The 21,568-nt window shown below is 40.2% G+C and overlaps 1 protein-coding gene across 1 annotated transcript in view; it reads right to left on the bottom strand.

The window, feature by feature from the left end:
* Window positions 1-20,810, bottom strand: part of LOC109893789 (beta/gamma crystallin domain-containing protein 1-like) — a 55,647-nt gene extending 34,837 nt beyond the window's left edge. Inside the window, exon 1 of the mRNA XM_020486997.2 lies at window positions 20,282-20,810. Within this exon, the coding sequence (XP_020342586.2) occupies window positions 20,282-20,628 (347 nt within the window). The 5' untranslated portion in view covers window positions 20,629-20,810. The remainder of the gene's footprint in view (window positions 1-20,281) is intronic.
* Window positions 20,811-21,568: the final 758 nt, after the last annotated feature.

The following is a 21,568-nucleotide window of genomic DNA, read 5'->3' as shown; positions in this document are numbered from 1 at the left end:
GGTGACAAGCCGAATTTCTTCAGCCTCCTGAGGTTGAAGAGGTGCTGCTGCACCTTCTTCACGATGCTGTTTGTGTGGGTGGACCAATTCAGTTTGTCCGTGATGTGTACACCGGAGGAACTTATAACTTTCCACCTTCTCCACTACTGTCCCATCGATGTGGATAGGGAGGTGCTCGCACTGCTGTTTCCTCAGGTCCACGATCATCTCCTATGTTTTGTTGACGTTGAGTGTGAGGTTATTTTCCTGACACCACACTCCGAGGGCCCTCACCTCCCTGTAAGCCGTCTCGTCATTGTTGGTAATCAAGCCTACCACTTTAGTGTCGTCTGCAAACTTGATGATTGAGTTGGAGGCGTGCATGGCCACGCAGCCGTGGGTGAACTGGGAGTACAGGACAGGGCTCAGAACGCACCCTTGTGGGGCCCCAGTGTTGAGGATCAGCGGGGTGGAGATGTTGTTACCTACCCTCACCACCTGGGTGCGGCCCATTAGGAAGTCCAGTACCCAGTTGCACAGGGCGGGGTCGAGACCCAGGGTCTCAAGCTTGATGACGAGTTTGGAGGGTACTATGGTGTTAAATGCTGAGCTGTAGTCGATGAACAGCATTCTCACATAGGTATTCCTCTTGTCCAGATGGGTTAGGACAGTGTGCAGTGTGGTTGCGATTGCCTCGTCTGTGGACCTATTGGGGCGGTAAGCAAATTGGAGTGGGTCTAGGGTGTCAGGTACGGTGGAGGTGATATGGTCCTTGACTAGTCTCTCAAAGCACTTCATGATGACGGAAGTGAGCGCTACGGGGCGGTAGTCGTTTAGCTCAGTTACCTTAGCTTTCTTGGGAACAGGAACCAGGTTGGCCCTCTTGAAGCATGTGGGAACAGCAGACTGGGATAAGGATTGATTGAATATGTCCGTAAACACACCAGCCAGCTGGTCTGAGCATGCTCTGAAGACGCGGCTGGGGATGCCGTCTGGGCCTGCAGCCTTGCGAGGGTTAACACGTTTAAAAATTTTACTCACGTCGGCTGCAGTGAAGGAGAGTCCGCAGATTTTGGTGGCGGGCCGTGTCAGTGGCACTGTATTGTCCTCAAAGCGAGCAAAGAAGTTGTTTATTCTGTCTGGGAGCAAGACATCCTGGTCGGCAACGGGGCTGTTTTGTTTTTTGTAATCCGTGATTGACTGTAGACCCTGCCACATACCTCTTGTGTCTGAGCCGTTGAATTGCGACTCTAGTTTGTCTCTATACTGATACTTAGCTTGTTTGATTGCCTTGCAGAGGGAATAGCTACACTGTTTGTATTCGGTCATGTTTCCGGTCACCTTGCCCTGGTTAAAAGCAGTGGTTCGCGCTTTCAGTTTCATGCGAATGCTGCCATCAATCCACGGTTTCTGGTTTGGGAATGTTTTAATAGTTGCTGTGGGTACAACATCACTGTACTCAAAGGGTTTTAAGTTGACTCTGTGTTGTCAATGGAAGTGGTTAGGCTAGCTCACACCCATTGTGCCTTCCCAATATAGTGAGCTATGAGAATCTCTCTTAGAATGCAGAATGGGAACCAGCATTCCACTGTTGATTCTGTTGATCAGTGGAGGCTGCGGAGGGGAGGACAGCTCATAATAATGTCTGGAATGGAATGGCATCAAACACATGGAAACCATGTGTTTGATGGATTTAATACCATTCCAATCCAGCCATTACCACGAGTCCGTCCTCCCCAATTAAGGTGAAACCAACTTCCTGTGCTGTAGATACAGGTGCAACACCATGTTCTGAGACATTTTAGCAATGTTGAAGATAAATGCACTACACTTAAAAAAAACATTCCCCATCAGTCAATAAGATAATTGTCTTACTCTGCTACATGTGGGACGTTTCAACCACCTGAGTAAAACGGGCAGTCATGTACATTTTTCAACAAAAGAGGTTTGTTTGTTCATCACTGATCAGCATCTTCTGGCTTTGTTATACCATCTTTTCCCACAATAGGGTGTATGCAGAATATATTTTCATCATGACAAAGTTGCCTGATGAGTCATACAGAACCATAAATCATCAAACTGCTACTCTACAGAATCTATTGATTCCGTTGGCATATGTTAAGTTACCCTGGCCATGCCTACTTTGCCAACACATTGAAGCCAGTCTCGTCAGTTAATTATTTATTTGTACAGTGACTTTGGGTAAATAACAAACTGTGCAGAATAGATTGCTGTGACGTTGGGTCTATGAGCCATGAATTAGGGTTGAACCAGGGATCTTTTTAATGCATGAATGGATGGTTTGATTATGATACATTTTTTTCCTAAATTATGCTGAGTTTGCAAGACTTCTACAGACGAAGCATCCATAAAGTTTTATTCTCTTGTTTTCTAGTGCTGCCCACTGGTCACAAACTGGTTGAATCAACATTGTTTTCATGTCATTTCAACCAATCTATGTGATGTTGAATCAATGTGAAAAACTGATTGGATTTGGAAAAAAGTCAATTTTAAGATAATGTTATATTTGAATCTAAATCCAATGATATAGTGAAATGTTTTGCTGATTTCAAGTTGAATTCACATTTGTTGACAACTCAACCAAATGTAAATCAAAACTAGACGTTGAACTGACGTCTGTGCCCAGCGGGTGTCTACTTGCAGACAGCGGTATCTGTTCCAACTTCAAGCCCGAAGAGGAAGCACATCTGGCAGAACGTGTTATCTCACATACACAGCTTGATCTGAAAGGATCTGAATAAATATGAATGCTAATTGCTTTCTCATTTTTCATAATTAGGACCCTGTGTTTTGGACAATCATGTCACAGAACCTTTCTCATGTTTCATAATGGATAATGACTATGACATATCCAATGCAACAACTATGCACTGAGTAATTATAAAGACCACAGGAACCATCCACACTCCCATGTGGTGCTGTATACAGATGCAACATATTAACCACGCAGCAAATCAATATGACTTGAGGTCTGCGATCGGAGGTCAAATAAGTAAGATGGAACAAAACACACAAAAGCAAACGTTATGTAATTAAATAAACTTAACCCCCAACCTTGCCCTTTGACCTCAGTAAGACATCAGTCACCAGTTTTGGGTAAACATTTCCTCAGTCTCTCTATCAGTTTGCAGCCTCTGAACAAGTCTGAGGCCTAAATCAACCAGCTCCAAACTGCTTGGAGTCTTTCTCTGTTACTCCATGCCATCTGATGCCATCCCTCCCCTACACTCTTAGATAAAAGGGTTTCAAAAGAGTTATTTGGCTGTCCCAATAGGAGAACCCTTTTTGGTTACAGATATAACTATTTTGCGTTCCATGTAGAACACTGTGGAAAGGGTTCTACATGGAACTGAAAAGGGTTCTACCTGGAACCCAAAGGGTTCTTCAAAGGGTTCTCCTGTAGGGACAGCCAAATGACCTTTTTAAGCCCTGTTTATACGTGGTTCTAACGTGCATATTTTGTCCTGATCTTGTCCACATTCGGATTGTGCACACATTTTTAGACTGGTGTAGACGATTAAAATACTCATTGTAATCTGATTGTAATCAGATCTTCCTGGCCACCTCCGGAGGTAGTCAGGGACTCATTGTATCTGAATATCAATCAAGTATAAACAGATATGGATGGATAAAACATTTAAATAATTATATCGGCCTCAAAATCATCGACAGATAGCACCATTGACTTATGGCATCAATAATTGTCTTAAAATAAATAAATATTATTTTGAAAGAATATCTGTTAAATAATCTGCATACAGGGAGGCACCAGGAAATCTGGTTACATTGTGGACAGAGTGGATGGATAAGAGACACATTTTATCACCATGTATAGATGCTACGTCTTCAATGTGGACACAATCAGAATGTGGATAAGATCAGGACAAAGGACGTGTCACGCCCTGAGCATAGAGCTGTTTATTCTCTATGTTGGTTGGGGCGTGATGGTCCTAGGGTGGGTCATCCAGATGATTAGTGATTTGTTGGCCTGGTATGGTTCCCAATCAGAGACAGCTGTTTATCATTGTCTCTGATTGGGGATCATATTTAGGCAGCCATTTCCCCATTGTGATTTGTGGGATCTTGACTATGGATAGTTGCCTGTTAGCACTGTTATTTAGCTTCACATTTCGTTTGGTATTTTGTTGTTTTTTGTTCGGTGTTCATTTAATAAAGGAAAATGTACGCCTACCACGCTGCACCTTGGTCCACTCATTTCAGCGAGCATGACAGGACGCATGTTAGCAACAGGTATCAATTTGGCTTTAGGCTCTAGATAAAACCTTTTTTTACTAAGAGTGTAGGAGATATTCAGATCTGGCACACTTCAACATAACAGGAAATACAGGCGGGTAATATTAAGTTATTTGAGATTTTCTGAAACCCTAACATTCAAAACTTAAATGTTTTACAATGTTTTTAGACATTTTGGAAGTTCAATGAACTGTTGTGCAACTCCATTGGTCACTCCCACTAGTTTCCTGGGTATGTTTAGGAAATATGGCAGCTAGCCTACAGTGAAGTTATAGTATTACAGAAGTAGAACTGCCTCCCACGCAACATAACAGACGCTCTCAAGCAGATCATTTAGACAACACACTGTAATGTTGCAGAATAGTCAACAGAGGAGTTGACTGATAAAAGCCAGCAGCAGCCGAGCCACGGAGCATTATCCTCCTCAGTAAAACAATGGCTCTGTTGTTTTGCATTAACTGTATCAATATACTTTTACAATGGCAAAGCTCAACACAGCTGTTCAGTCAGCAAGGCAGGGTGTCACACACACACACACACACACACACACACACACACACACACACACACACACACACACACACACACACACACACACACACACACACACACACACACACACACACACACACACACACACACACACACACACACACAAACAGGACAGCTTGGCACAGGCTACAGCTTGGCACATATCAATGGTATCAAAACATCACTCATCATATAGAAACACAAACATTTTGAATAAACGTATGCAGGGAACGAACCTGTGGGACTTCATAAAGTCAAACAAGGGATGGAGTGAAGTCAAGGCATGACTCATACATCATTCTACAGGTTATGAGTGGGGCTGGCTGGGTGAGTCACCAGTGGCTGTTGATGAAAGATATATTTGTTCCTGCCAGGCCCAAACTCCAAAACAAACTTTAACCGCTCTAGTTTGGACAGCAGCTTACAATAGCTGAATGATGCATATGTTTGAGTTTCATGAATGCATATAGAATATGAACATTAAACACTATATAGCGCTCTGTGCACACACAGTACAATACACAATTACCAGCAGAACGCTGAAAGACAGAGCTACTGAACCTGAAACAATTACTGGAGGCTATAGACCAGTACAGTAGAGCGTAATAAAGACTCCATTTATCACTTGTTTAATCATCAAGGGACTGAGAAACAAGTGTGATGTGACCACAACAGCCCAATACAGTGCATTCTGCTCAGATGACATGCTTTCACAACCAGGCCTGTCGTAACCCTGAATGTGTTGACTTTGGAGGAGGATGAGGAAAGAACTCACATTCATCCTGGCACTTATCTCACTCCCCTGTTCACTGCTCCACATAAAGATAGACATCTTTGGGACATGTATAACACAACACTTGACATGATGATGTTATGTCCATAATAACAACCTATGCAATGGTATTTTGATTAGTTTAGCATGAATGTGCAAGCTTTCAATTTCTGACAAATGGACCATGTGCTGTATAGTTATATTGGAATAATTTGTATTTAAAATATCACCAGAAAAAAGTGGGTGGCACAGAAACAAGCACACCATATCTCCAAGTAAGCAAGTAGCCATGTCCGAGCCAGAATGGACACACCAGATGTCTGATTGTTAGTAAAAACAGGGTAAAGGGAATGGTGATAGGAAACCATTTTTTTCTTCAAACAGTCAGTTTGATAATGATGACCAGAACTACCTTTAACAAAGAAAGCTTTATTTCCACTGGACAATGACTGGTGTCAGCTAAAGGTGTAGGCATGATACCTACTGTAGGTCTTTGTTGGATATCACTCGTGGGTTTGTGTGTAGATATACTATGTGATTTTATCTTTGTATACATGTTTGTTCAGGGGGTTAAGAGGTTCAAAGCAGGGTTACGTTTTCATTGCAGCCCCCTAGAGAGATTGTTTCTCTCTCTTTCTCTCTCTCTTTCTCTCTCTCTCTCTCTCTCATCCTGATACTGTCCAGGACATGACATTTTGAGCTGTAGAGATTTGCAGATTGATAAGCACTGCATTACCAACAGTCTGAAGGTAATGCAGCAGGTGTCAAAACAAACAAATTCACAAGAGTAGCTTGGTTTCCATCCAATTGGCAACCAATTGATGACTGTACCGAAAAATTAATAAACGAGTTAAATAGGTTAACTCTACTAAAAATGTCACAAAACATTTAGCTTTATATAGCGAATGTGCCCAATCTGGCATTGGCACGTGCGCTCTAGCCAACATCTCGCAGATAGAGTGCGGGTATAGCCTACATGATGAAATTTGTCAAACGGCAGCCAAGCATCGATCATCATGTCACCAGAATAAGGCATTTAGTATGTATTTCATCTGTAGCCTAATAAACCGTATGCTTTCCAGAGTCGTGACAACATGTCATTGCATGACCCCAAGTTTACTTCAATACGATGGTTATTATATCAATATTTACACATAAAAGTATTTCCACTGCCATTTCTCGCATAATACATTTTAACGACACAAAAAGATCCCACCTTGTCTACAGTGGTGTAAAGTACTTAAGTAAAATACTTTAAAGTACCACTTAAGTATTTTTGGGGTTAATCTGTACTTTACTGTTTATTTTTTACAACTTTACATTTTATTTCACTATATTCCTAAAGAAAATAATGTACTTTTTACTAGCATAATGAATTCTACTGACACAAAAAGATCCCACGTTGTCTAGCAAATTTACTAGTTTGGTAGACATTTGGAAAGTTTAGTGACAAATTTGCTCTTTCCATCAGGCCTGTCATGACATTTTTTATCCAACATGCACTTTACGTGCATAAAAAGGTTGGATGGAAACCTGGTTAATGTAGTTTGTTTAGTCAAACTACAATTTATATAGACTCAAAACTCCGCCCTATGTTGTGGCACAGAGTCCCCTGTCTTACAGCTCGAGACATTGGGTAAACAAATCAGTCCATTAAAACAAACTAATCCAGGTGTATGCACACATACACACACGCAGGGATAACAGGATGTGCACACACACACACACACACACACACACACACACACACACACACACACACACACACACACACACACACACACACACACACACACACACACACACACACACACACACACACACACACACACACACACACACCTATAATGCTCTCAACCAGATTGCTTTTCATTGGCTTTGGATGTAAAAACAATGCTACTCCTTTAATTTCAAGTCCTCTGTTCCTAGGTCAGATCATTGTCACATGCCACCAGTTAATCTGGCCTTTTAACGAACTACAACTGGATCTGGATCAGTTGTAGAATGTTGCATATCTATCTAGACTCAAACCGGCCACATTCTCTTGCCTGATTGATTGTCTCTGCTGTAACCAAGAGGCTTGGTCTTGCAAGCTAGCCACCTCCCGACTTTGACTGTAGACAAATCAGTCCATTAAACAGTGATGATGGTTCACAATGGAAACGATGCAGCCATGTGGGGCTGGGGCTCTTCAGCCTCAGAAGGCCTTCTTTAATGATCATACCAGTCATAGTCCTCCTCCCCTGACAGACAGCCCATATATACAGTATACAGGGGTATTTTGAAATACAGACGGTATGATTTTAAATACTCACTCACTCATCTTTGCTCGCTCCTTGGAGCGCAGTGAACGCCACGCCATCCTATTCTAGGCAAGGTCCCAGGCTGATGTGGTGTTGAGTCCCAGGTTGAGTAGGACAACCTCCAACTGGTGACCAAACCAGACTCTCGTTCTTTATCTTGGGTGTGGCCAGTTGGGGGATGGCTCCTTGAGGACAAGGGCAGGCTCCAGAGGTGGGTTTGATCTGGCCAGGTGACCAAACAGTCGGAGTCGGGAGTTGGTTAGCTTGCAAGATCAAGCTTCTTGGTTACAGAAGAGACAATCAATCCTCTCCTGGATCAAATGTGAGTAGCCTTTTGAGATAGTTGCATAACTTTATGAGCCAGGTTTGTCTGTCCTCTCTTGAGCTTGTGAGCATTTAGGTTGTGTCTGCTATGGGTAATCACTAGTACTTTGTTGGCATAATATTTTTTTAAATAACGTTTGAATAGAACTAGCGGCCCTTGTGTGCACTGCTGGTAATACCGTATAGCCCGGTATGGTACAGGTACGGTATGAAGGTATGGAAATCTGGATACGGCCCAACCCTGTTTACAAAGACCTAAATGATATTAAAAAAATATGTAATACAACCTTTTACTTAAGGCTATGGTAGGGTAAGACACTTGTACTAAGCTCAAGAATCGAAATGACCATTGAACAGCAAAACCTGCATTGTCTCAAAATACAAGAGTTGGCCTTAAAGAGACACAACAGCACCACCTACTCAATGCCCATCGGTGTCAGTACAAAGCTCTAGGCTACGTCCAGCCCTGTCCGTCCTTTGATTGTGTCAGTAATTATGCGTTGATGCCTAATGCATCACTCTATCACCATGTTAATGAACATTCTTAATCTGCTTAAAGTCTATAATAGTAGGTCATGGTTTTGTATGTATTGTGATCTTTTTTTCTGCTTTCTGATGTAGTGTTGATGAATTTGGTTTGTTTAGTTTTCTATTTAGTGTTTGAAATGCACTTTACAAATTAAATATTGTTATTATTAAATATTGTTATTATTATTAATTTAACCTGTGGATGTAGACAGACATCTGAAAAAAATGGGGAGAGAAAATAATGAAGACCAATTGAGCAGGGATCAACACTAGTGTCACACAGACATAGTGGTTACATGGTTACTGACACCTTGCTAAACACCTCGCTCAATGGGTAAATGGCTGTTAAGCTAAGTATTTCCTAGTTTTCTTAATGCATGCATTTTGTTTTTAAATTACCTAATAAAGGACTAGTTAAACAACAAATTTAATTCAGTAGAGAAAATTCTACAAGATCTCTCAACCTTGGTTCCAGGTTCATACCATACACATTCCATTTCACTGAAGACAAGATGCTTAAAGTTCTTAGTCCTATAGACTCCAGAACCAGTCAGCCATGGCGGTTAAATTCCAAGCATATCGCTCTGCATCCTCCACTGTCCCACCCCCTTATTCCCACCCCTCCTCACTCTGCCCTTATTCCCACCCCTCCTCACTCCTCCCACCAATCACTCACTCCAACCCCTCCCTTCCTCCCTCTCGCCGACCCCACCACGTTCTCTGTCTCTACCTGCAGGGCTCTGTCTGTTACTGTCTATATATATATATATATATATATATATATATAAAAATTCAAGTTAGACTTCTCAAAATTGATCAATGAGCTGACATAGACAGAATGGAGAATCAATGTCTTATCTAATGGTCCTAAAGTAGGCACTATTTGTCAAAGCTTTGCTGGCTAAGTGCATTCCTCTGGAGTGACTCTGCTGATCTAGGGAACAAGGGGCAGGTATGTGAATAAATTATGTCACATCAGAGGAGATTTACTGCAGATTTCTCTGATAAAGAAAAGCCGTTCAAGCCTGGGGGATATGAATCATGTGATTGGAACTACAGTAGAACCATCTAGAATGTCTTGCAATGGTGATCAATCAACACATTTTATTGATATGTCTGAAACATCATGTCAGATGATGAACTTCGCCACTGTGTCTGCATGCTGCGTCTCACCACAATATTATCAGTCAAACATTGTGGCAGCTTTCCTTTCGCTCTACAGGAAGTTGCATACAAACACTCTCCCTTGGTCAGCTGGGATCAAAGTCAAAGCAGGGAGCTGGAGAGAGACCACTGACAGACTGACTCTGATCTGCAGCAGTTGGCAGTCAGGCTGCTTCTGTTTATTGTTCCCCTGGCAAACTCCATCAACAGACATGCAAAGAACTGGTTATTACAGATACTATATGTGTCAGCTTCTGTTTGTATGTACACAATCTGTACCTGAACTGCCACATTCCCACAAAACCTATAGACAATAACATCAAATCATTCAAATGTATAATGAATCATAGGATATGAATCATACAGTAAATGAATCATAGGATATGAATCATACAGTAAATGAATCATAGTATATGAATCATACAGTATATGAATCATACAGTATATGAATCATACAGTAAATTAATCATAGGATATGTGGTGTGTTAGAAATTGCTTCACTTGATCCTCCAACCTACCTGGCCCTGCTCCACATCCTCCTCCCAGGCACACACCACAACGTGGCTGTGACACATCATACTGGAGAACTGTCAGTACAGAGGCTAGTAAGAATATCAAACATGAGTCCACTCAGCCATACTGCTATAGACTTGTCTGTAAAGCTCATAGCCTCAAGTTCTGATTCAGTATCGTGGCGAAACATGCGTGTTGGGGGAGTAGGACTACAGGAGAGAAATTAAACAAAAATATTCTCATTCATGCTCTGCTCTTATGTTACTCCTGTCCAAAACATTAACTGACTACATAGCGTAAAATGTACAATACAACCACAAAATGCATACACGGATGAACACAAATACACATACAGTACTCATAGGCCTACACTGCATTGCACCAGGCCTAAGAACACCCATTAACTGTGTGTAATCCACAATATACCATGGGCTGTCATGCCTTATTACTAATTATAAACAGGGTAGTTTGAGCCCTGAATTCTGATTGGCTGAAAGTTGTGGTATGTAGCAATAAGGCACCTCATGGGTTTGTGGTATATGGCCAATATGACATGGCTCAGGGCTGTATGCAGTTCTCAGTGCTGCCTCATGCCTAATAACAGCCCTTAGCTGTGGTATATTGGCTATATACCACAAACCCAGGCCTTATTGCTTAAAAATGCCATTACTCAATTCATATACTTTAGCACACAGAAAGAGAGCAAACACATGTCAATCAAAATGAACCCTTTCTGCCACAAAAAGCTGTAGGCCTAAATTGATCTATCAATTCTATACACTACAGTACAGTATGATAAGCATAGAAGTAAAAATAAAAATACAGTTATTCAAGCTGTAAGGTTGTGAATGTTTGGTCAAACTGTGCAAACTGAATATGTGGGTTCTATCTAAAACCGAAACATCACTTCCTACTATTACTTCAAATGAAGGAAAATTAGTAAGGCCAAACAAAAAAAGGAACTCTGTTTCAGGTATGGTTGGTCTTATAATTCCAAAGGAACTCTGTTTCAGGTTTGGTTGGTCTTATAATTCCAAAGGAACTCTGTTTCAGGTATGGTTGGTCTTATAATTCCAAAGGAACTCTGTTTCAGGTATGGTTGGTCTTATAATTCCAAATGAACTCTGTTTCAGGTATGGTTGGTCTTATAATTCCAAAGGAACTCTGTTTCAGGTATGGTTGGTCTTATAATTCCAAAGGAACTCTGTTTCAGGTATGGTTGGTCTTATAATTCCAAAGGAACTCTGTTTCAGGTATGGTTGGTCTTATAATTCCAAATGAACTCTGTTTCAGGTATGGTTGGTCTTATAATTCCAAAGGAACTCTGTTTCAGGTATGGTTGGTCTTATAATTCCAAAGGAACTCTGTTTCAGGTATGGTTGGTCTTATAATTCCAAAGGAACTCTGTTTCAGGTATGGTTGGTCTTATAATTCCAAATGAACTCTGTTTCAGGTATGGTTGGTCTTATAATTCCAAAGGAACTCTGTTTCAGGTATGGTTGGTCTTATAATTCCAAAGGAACTCTGTTTCAGGTATGGTTGGTCTTATAATTCCAAAGGAACTCTGTTTCAGGTATGGTTGGTCTTATAATTCCAATATGAGTCAGCAGGGCAGCAGATATTAGAAAGGTAAGCTGAAGAAATGCTAGAAGAACTAAAAGCCATGGATTACTAGGTTAGAAATGTTGAAATGGAGATGGATGATCAAGTAAGAATCTGAAGTTTACCAAAAGCATCTACAGTACAAAATAACCTTATGGTACAGTGCAAATGGTATGTGGCATGTCTTTTCTCACCCACAACCATAACTTCAGGCATGCTGGAGCCATGAACTACTGTAGCAACACACTACACCTCACACACTTTTGGCTTGCAGTCTGGCAACTGTGCCTCCTAACGACCCAGAAGGATATCATTCCATATCCTTATTCAAGGATTGTATGACTACTCCGTACACACTTTCAGCTGAGGGCCATTTGAGACAGTACACTTATTTTGAGCAGAAGACATGTCATTCAAGAGGGTAAAAGCTACTGCAAAACGTATACCTGATGACTGAGAATAAAAGGACAGTACTAGTTACTGTAGGGTGCTAAAAAACGGGTTGTTGACAGAGTACGGTAGAAGGTTTGTTATGTTATGTAAACTGAATGGTCTGTGTTTCTTTGATGGTATCAGTAGGAGGAAAACAACATGGTCTCTGAATTAATTTGATTGAATTTGATTTATTAGGATCCCCATTAGCTGAAGTCAATGGTGACAGCTAGTCTTACTGGGGTCCGACATGTAACTAAAAAGACATTACAGACCAAATACTTTACAATTTACATACATTTAAGAACATTAACATGTAGTGTTGGTGTGTGTACATCTATCAGTTACACATACATGTCAGTACATACACACAACAAGTAGGTCACATGTTGGGACTGTGAAAAGACCCCTGGTGACATGTCTGATGGGGTAAGTGTGTGTGTCAGAGCTGTGTGTAACAATTTTGAATTTCCAACACATTACCATTTCTCATAAAAACAAGAAGTGAAGCAATCGGTCAATTTGTCATTCTGCCCATAATTTCCTATAAAATATAAATTTACACCATTTATTATATAATTGATCTTGGCTTCATAATACAGTTTCTTCTTATTTTTGCTAAGTTTAGTCACATATTTTCCTATCTTGCAGTAAATCAGCCAGTCAGTTGCTCAGCCAGACTTATTAGCCAATCATTTTGCCCCATCTCTTACAACCATACAGTTTTTTGGAAGTTTACATACACCTTAGCCAAAAACATTTAAACTCATTTTTTCACAAATCCTGACATTTAATCCTAGTAAAATATTCCCTGTCTAAGGTCAGTTAGGATCACCACTTTATTTTAAGAATGTGAAATTTCAGAATAATAGTAGAGAGAATTATTTATTTCAGCTTTTATTTATTTCATCACATTCCCAGTGGGTCAGAAGTTTACATACACTCAATTAGTATTTGGTAGCATTGCCTTTAAATTGTTTAACTTGGGTCTAACGTTTCAGATAACCTTCCACAAGCTTCCCACAACACGTTGGGTGAATTTAGGCCCATTCCTCCTGACAGAGCTGGTGTAACTGAGTCAGGTTTTTAGAACTCCTTGCTCGCACACGCTTTTTCAGTTCTGCCCACAAATGTTCTATGGGATTGAGGTCAGGGCTTTGTGATGGCCACTCCAATACCTTGACTTTGCTATCCTTAAGCCATTTTGCCACATTGTCCATTTGGAAGACCCATTTGTGACCAAGCTTTAACTTTCTGACTGATGTCTTGAGATGTTACATTTTCCTACCTCATGATGCCATCTAGTTTGTGAAGTGTACCAGTCCCTCCTGCAGCAAAGCACCCCCACAACATGATGCTGCCACCTCCGTGCATCACAGTTGGGATGGTGTTCTTTGGCTTGCAAGCCTCCCCCTTTTTCCTCCGAACATAACGATGGTCATTATGGCCAAACAGTTCTATTTTTGTTTCATCAGACCAGAGGACATTTCTCCAAAAAGTATGATCTTTGTCCCCATGTGCCGTTGCAAACCGTAGTCAGGCTTTTTTATGGCAGTTTTGGAGTAGTGTCTTCTTCCTTGCTGAGTGGCATTTCAAATTATGTCGATATAGGACTCGTACTTTTGTACCTGTTTCCTCAGGCATCTTCACAAGGTCATTGGGGCGGCAGGGTAGCCTAGTGGTTAGAGCGTTGGACTAGTAACCGAAAGTTTGCAAGTTTGAATCCCGAGCTGACAAGGTACAAATCTGTCGTTCTGCCCCTGAACAGGCAGTTAACCCACTGTTCCTAGGCTGTCATTGAAAATAAGAATTTGTTCTTAACTGACTTGCCTAGTAAAAGAAAGGTAAAAAATAAATAACAATTTGCTGATGTTCTGGGATTGATTTGCACTTTTCGCACCAAAATACATTCATCTCTAGGAGACAGAACACATCTCCTTCCTGAGCGGTATGACGGCTGTGTGGTGCCATGGTGTTTATACTTGCGTACTATTGTTTGTACAGATGAATGTGGTACCTTCAGGCATTTGGAAATTGCTCCCAAGGATGAACCAGACTTGTGGAGGTCTACAATCTTGGCTGAGGTCTTGGCTGATTTCTTTTGATTTTCTCATGTCAAGCAATGAGGCACTGAGTTTGAAGGTAGGCTTTGAAATACATCCACAGGTACACCTCCAACTGACTCAAATTATGTAAATTAGCATATCAGAAGCTTCTAAAGCCATGACATAATTTTCTGGAATTTCCCAAGCTGTTTAAAGGCACAGTCAACTTAGTGTATGTAAGTGAATAATATAAGTGAAATAATATGTCTGTAAACAATTGTCAGAAAAATGACTTGTGTTATGCACAAAGTAGATGTCAAAACCGTCTTGCCAAATCTATAGTTTGTTAACAAGACATTTGTGGAGTGGTTGAAAAACAAGTTTTAATGACTCCAACCTGAGTGTATGTAAACTTCCGACTTCAACTGTACATTCAGCAGTCCATGAATTAGTTGGTGTGTGTAAGTGTCTGTGTGTGCTGCGGGGTTGAAGCTATGGACCCATAGGCTTGGCTTTCTCATCCCTTCCAGGCTTTTGGGAGGGAGGACGGACAATGAGCCTTTCATTGCGGATGTAAGCAATGAACGCATGCATATTTGCAAGGTCAATTACACTGGATAGCACCTTGTGAGTCCCACCATGTACAATCAGTGGTGTAGAGGCTAAACGCAAGTCAAATGCAGTTTGTCCACCTTTTGTATTTTACGCAACAGTTTACTCACCTTCAGTGGAAAAATGCACTGAAAGTATAGGAAGCAACTGGTAACAGAATTTACCAACACCCCTTTTTTTTACCACTACATCACCCAATAGAATGTATTTGTCTGACAGTGGAACCCAGTTAGGTTGTGGTTGTTGGTTATCATCTAGTGGGGATGTGTTATGGAATATGTTAATGGAAAACATATACAGTACACTTGCATAGCCATGAGAAGAGTCTATAGCTTGTTGAAAGTAATGTATTTTCTTAACTTTACCTCCACCGAAAGGACAACATAACACTGTCATGGTCATGAGATAACCGTCATGAACAATTAGCAGCTGTCATGACTGTTTATGCCATATGGTATGTCATGTGTAGCTTCAAAATACCTTTCAACTACCGAGAAACATTTCCTCAACCCCATTCCCCAGCTTTCCAAACTGTGGCAGGGTTAGGCTGTTTAAAATTACAGACTGCACATTTAAATCCACCAAACATTTAAGAACAAAATAACTATAAAATACAGCTTAACATAATTTTTATTTTCACCTCTTTCACCCCTATCACACCTTGCTGTTATTTCTCTTGCTTCCCCATTGATATGCTGTTGCTGCTTCCTGGTAAATTCCCCATTTTGTCTCACAGATGGATGGATGCCAGTCGTGACCCAAACTTCAGATCAAACTTGTCTGCCTTCAACAGTTAACAAAACCGGCGCAAGTCCGAACTAGACAAGCAGGAACAAGACACCTCAGTGGTTTACCTGTACAAACTGCCACAGGGAAAAAGATTCACTCTGCTCTGCGTTTAAAATGAAATGAATACATCAAAACACAGTCGACAAACACCTCCGGTGCAGAAGGACACACACGACCATAAGGAGGATGATTTAGTTTAACTTGAGAAACATATGTCTGGTCTGGTGGTGTTTTGTTACAGTATTTATTTATTGTTTACTTAAGAATGTATTTACAAAATAAACTGAACACTTGTTTTTTCTTAAAACTGCATTGTTGGTTAAGGGCTTGTAAGTAAGCATTTCACTGTAAGGTCTAAACCCGTTATTGTATTCTGCGCATGTGACAAATACAATTTGATTTGATTACCCGGGATTCAGGATTGTAATCTACGTAAATATTTGAGGAGCTCAGTTTATCTTTATAAGTGTACAGAGTGCAAATGTAGAAGTGCATATTACCGAGCCTGGTCCCAGACCTGTTTGTGCTATCTTGCCAACTCCTTGTGACTCATTGTTTGGAATGAAAATGACATATTACCCAGCCCAGTCATACCAGATAGGCCTATATCTGTTGAAATCCAGTAGCTGATCCCAACTACATTGCTAACAAACAAACACACACACACAACTAATAGCTATTGTTACACTGTGCAGGTCATGAGCAATCACACATTATTTGATAAAGAAAGTACACTGTAAAGGAGTGGTCGTGAAATTGACCGTAATTTACAGGCAGCTCAGTGTCAAGTAAAATGATGTATTTCATATTACAGTGCACCTACTGTAATATAAATATGGTATCAAAAAAAGTACTGTGTAATGACACACAGTACAATACTGTAAAGTGTACTGTATTAGGACTATTCTGTCAAAAAGTCAATTCTACCGTAATCGTGATGAATTAATGAATGGATAGATGAAACTCATTGAGGGAAGGGGTTTGTATTTCATAATATTTTATTGTAATTACAAGGGATTGGCACAAGCAGCTTGGGTGCTATGTAAAGTGTTTGTGTATAACAGCATATTAATGAATATATGGTGTTTTATATCACTTGCACTTCCAGAGTCCTTAACAAAGGCTTCCAACCCGGCAGCGACCACAAGGCAAAACAGACCCAAAGGACATGGCAAAATGCAATCTGTCCCCTATATACTGTATTTCAAATTGATTGGGCACTATAACCACATACTGTACCAGTTACATTGGTACAGCATTTTCACAGGCCGATTTCTTTTCCATTACTCACAGCTGAAGATATTAACATTTTATATTCATCCAATGACTGCCATGTTTTTGGATGACGTGATGATATTGTCGCTGCTCACGCTGGTTCCTGTGCGCTCTGAATACTAGTGTGCATGTGAAGTTGGGCTGTGTAAAATATAGACAGTCCATGAATCAGTGTATGCGAACGTGAGTAGATTATGTTGAAAACAACACCTCAGTGGTGAAATAACAGTACCATTTGAAAATGAGAAATTCTTTCCCTGCCCACCACATTTTCGCACAATGCACCATCATTTACAGTATGCTGCAGTAAAATGTTTCAGGGTATTTTATTGTTGATATCCCCCAAATTACTGTAGAAATGACAGTTTTCCATTTCAGTGTAGCCAGTTCTGATATTGCTTAAGATATAAGACAAGACAGTGGGATAAGGATTAGGCCATCAGTTGAGGATCTGGGATAACTCCATAGTGATTTAAAAGCTAAGCTATTCTTAATCACATCTCTGATTGTGCATAACTTATTGCTCAATAAAGTAAAATCCCCAATAATTAGTTATAGAGAGCTTTTAGGGTAGGTAAATCATACTGTTGAAATCAGTCTATATATTAATTTGTTGTCAGAAGTATAACTCTCCCTGAGATTAGGTGACTATATCATAGCCTAAATGCTGGCTAACTGTACATTTGAATACCAAGCAGGTGCTGACAGGTATCAACACAGGTAGGCTGCATGGTACGACATGAATGGATGGCATGAACAATTGGGGGCAAACTAGGATAGGTAGGCCTATCTATTTTGTGTCTTACCTTTAACCACAAAATCTAGGCTACCTACAGTGCCTTCAGAAAGTATTCACACTCCTTGACTTTTTCAACATTTTGCTGTGTTAAAGCCTGAATTTACAATGGATTACATACAAATGTATAAAAAAAATGAGAAGCTGAAACGTCTTGAGTCAATAAGTATTCAACCTCTTTGTTATGGAAGCCTAAATAAGTTCAGGACTAAAAATGTGCTTAACAAGTCACATAATAAGTTGCATGGACTCTGCACTCTGTGCAATAGTAGTGTTTAACATGACTACCTCATCTCGGTACCCCACACATACTGAATCTGTAAGATCCCTCAGTCGAGCTGTGAATTTCAAACACAGATTCAACCACAAAGACCATGGAGGTTTTCCAATGCCTTGCAAAGAAGGGCACCTACTGGTAGATGGGTGAAAAATACAAAAAGCAAACATTGAATATCCCTTTGAGCATGGTGAAGTTATTCATTACTCTTTGGGTGGTGTATCAATACAGCCAGTCACTACAAAGATACAGGTGTCCTTCCTAACTTAGTTGCCGGATAGGAAAGATACCACTCAGAGATTTCACCATGAGGCCGATGGTGATTTTAAAACAGTTACAGAGATTATTGGCTGTAATAGGAGAAAACAGGATGAATCAACAATATTGTAGTTACTCCACAATACTAACCTAATTGACAGAGTGAAAAGATGGAACCCTGTATAGAATAAAAAATATTCCAAAACATACATCCTGTTTGCAACAAGGACCTAAAATAATACTGCAAAAAAAAGAGAGGAAAGCAATTAACTTTTTGTTTTGAATACAAAGTGTTATGTTTGGGGAAAATCCAAATTTACCCCAAAATCCATATTTTCAAGCATAGTGGTGGCTGCATGTTATGGGTATGCTTGTAATCATTAAGAACTGGGGAGTTTTTCAGGATAAAAAATGTACCTCTATGGGATCTGTGTCCCGTCCATGGGATGGTTGAGCTAACATAGGCTAATGTGATTAGCATGAGGTTGTAAGTAACAAGAAAATGTCCCAGGACATAGACATTTCTGATATTGTCAGAAAGCTTAAATTATTGGTAATGTAACTGCACTGTCCAATTTACAGTAGCTATTACAATTAAATAATACCATGCTATTGTTCGCGGAGAGTGCATAGTTTTGAACTTGAAAAGTTATTAATAAATAAATTAGGCACATTTGGGCAGTCTTGATACAAACGGTTGAACAGAAATGCAATGGTTCATTGGATCAGTCTAAAACTAGTGGCCATAATCTAAATTCTGCTTGGGCTGGAATGACACATCAATAAGTATTCAACCTCTTTGTTATGGAAGCCTAAATAAGTTCAGGACTAAAAATGTGCTTAACAAGTCACATAATAAGTTGCATGGACTCTGCACTCTGTGCAATAGTAGTGTTTAACATGACTACCTCATCTCGGTACCCCACACATACTGAATCTGTAAGATTATGTCATTCTCTTGCATTTCAAAGATGATGGTACATTTTTTTTCAACTGTTATTTTTTTCTTTGTATTATCTTTTACCAGATTGAATGTGTTATATTCTCCTACATTCCTTTCACATTTCCACAAACTTCAAAGTATTTCCTTTACAATGGTATCAAGAATATGCATATCCTTGCTTCAAGGCCTGAGCTACCGGCAGTTAGATTTGAGTATGTCTTTTTAGGTGAAAATTGAAAAAAGGGGCGGATTGAAAAACACTTAAGGAATGGAGCTATAAATAAGCGCAGGCTAAATACTAGAGGAAAACTTGGTTCAGTTTGCTTTCCACCAGACACTGGGAGATGACTTTACCTTTCAGAAGGACAATAACTTAAATCACAAGGCCAAATCTACACTGGGGTTGCTTACCAAGAAGACAGTGAACAGGGGCCGAGTTACAGATCAACAACCAATTTAGAGCTTGAAGAAGAAAAAAAAAGGCAAATGTTGCACAATTCAGGTGTGGAAAGCACGTAGACACTCACAGCTGTAATCACAGCCAAAGGTGCTTCTACAAAGTATTGACTCAGGGGTGTGAATACTTACGTAGATGAGATATTTCTGTATTTCACTTCCAATACATTTGAAAACATTTCTACAAACATGTTTTCACTGTCATTATGGGTTATTGTGTGTAAATGGATGAGAAAAATAAATCCATGAAATTCCTTTTGAATTCAGGCTGTACAACAAAATGGTGAATAAGTTTTAATAATTTATGAAGGCACTAAATGGTGTATCCTGGTACACACAAATCAAGGTGATAATAGACCTACCCTCGTGAGCACAATTTCGATAAGGTAAATAAAGGTTTAATTTACATGTTACTGGTGAAGCTGTGGAGCTCGTCTGCACCGTTATAGAACAGTGGGTCGTTGATGCGCCCTTCCTCCGTTGAGCCTTTCTTCTTGAGCTGCAAGGACAAGAACCGCTTCTTCTTCTTTTTCTTCTCACTTGCTGGACTCCTATGCAGCGGCCCATCCAGGGGGCTGACGGGGCTGACAAGTCCGGGACTCGAAGGTAAACTCGGGCCTGGGCTCGCAAGCTCTCCATCTCCATATGAAGTTGCATCTTTAAATGTGTGCTTTTCCCCGTCCTTGTTTTCTTTATCCAGTGACTTTGTTTTATGAAACAAATTATTTATTTTTAATTTTACTGATTTACTCATGGTTGCCCGAAATGCTGCTTTAAAAAAAAGTCGATAATAGAAATGAACTATACAACAATCGAAATGTGAAACAAAAAAAATTGATAGACTATTTGTAGACTACAGCGATTGAAAAAGCGCATACCAAGTGCCCAAGCGCGTGTTTCCAAATGCGCAGCGATAAAGATCCTCTACCCGTCTCAGTGAACCTCCTAAATGTTTAAACTCACTCACTGCAGAGTGTCGTCTTCCGGGTATTAACGGAGTTCAAGCACATATAGTAGGTAGTCTTGGTTCATTTTCAGAGCCACCTGCAGCTACAGGTAAAATGTGTTCATATCTGTCACAGTGATATATGACATAAATCACACATTGCTCATGCAGAGCTGTATGCACCTTTCTGCACAGCCTGGCCTCAGAGCAATACGAAATGTACTTTTCATCTTTCTGAGCACCTCCAAGTCTATGATACCTATTATTAGTCTAATAAATTACTTGAAACATAAACAAAAGTAGAGGTTGGACAGGCGGGTGTAATCCACAACCATTTAGCAATCTTAAGGTTATATGTACGAGTTGCATCCGGGACAACTGTAACATTTAAGCTAACCCTTCCCCTAACACTTATTATACATTTAAACAACGGGTGGTTCTAATCTTGGACGCTGATGGGTTAAAACCGTATTCCAGCAGGTGTCTATTCAACAAATTACCAATGGCTAAAGCTATGATATTGAAATGCCTATTTACTCTGTTCCATCTCACTGCGCAATCCACTGTCTCATCAGCCCAGCCAGCCAATTTCTAAACTCCGCTGTAAAAAGCATCTAGAAATGAGCTCCCATTTCTTTTAGACTAACAATTGGTTTTCAATAGTGGAGATTTGCATAAAACTTGTGGTCTGTCTCTGACATTTGGAACATTGTTTCAACATTGAAATTCGATCTCATGTCCCATAGTA

The sequence above is a fragment of the Oncorhynchus kisutch genome, linkage group LG7 (genome assembly GCF_002021735.2).
Source record: "Oncorhynchus kisutch isolate 150728-3 linkage group LG7, Okis_V2, whole genome shotgun sequence".
In the NCBI taxonomy this organism is placed as follows: Eukaryota; Metazoa; Chordata; class Actinopteri; order Salmoniformes; family Salmonidae; genus Oncorhynchus; species Oncorhynchus kisutch.
The sequence above is the reverse complement of the archived record's forward strand: the minus strand, read 5'-3'. Positions and strand labels throughout refer to the sequence as shown.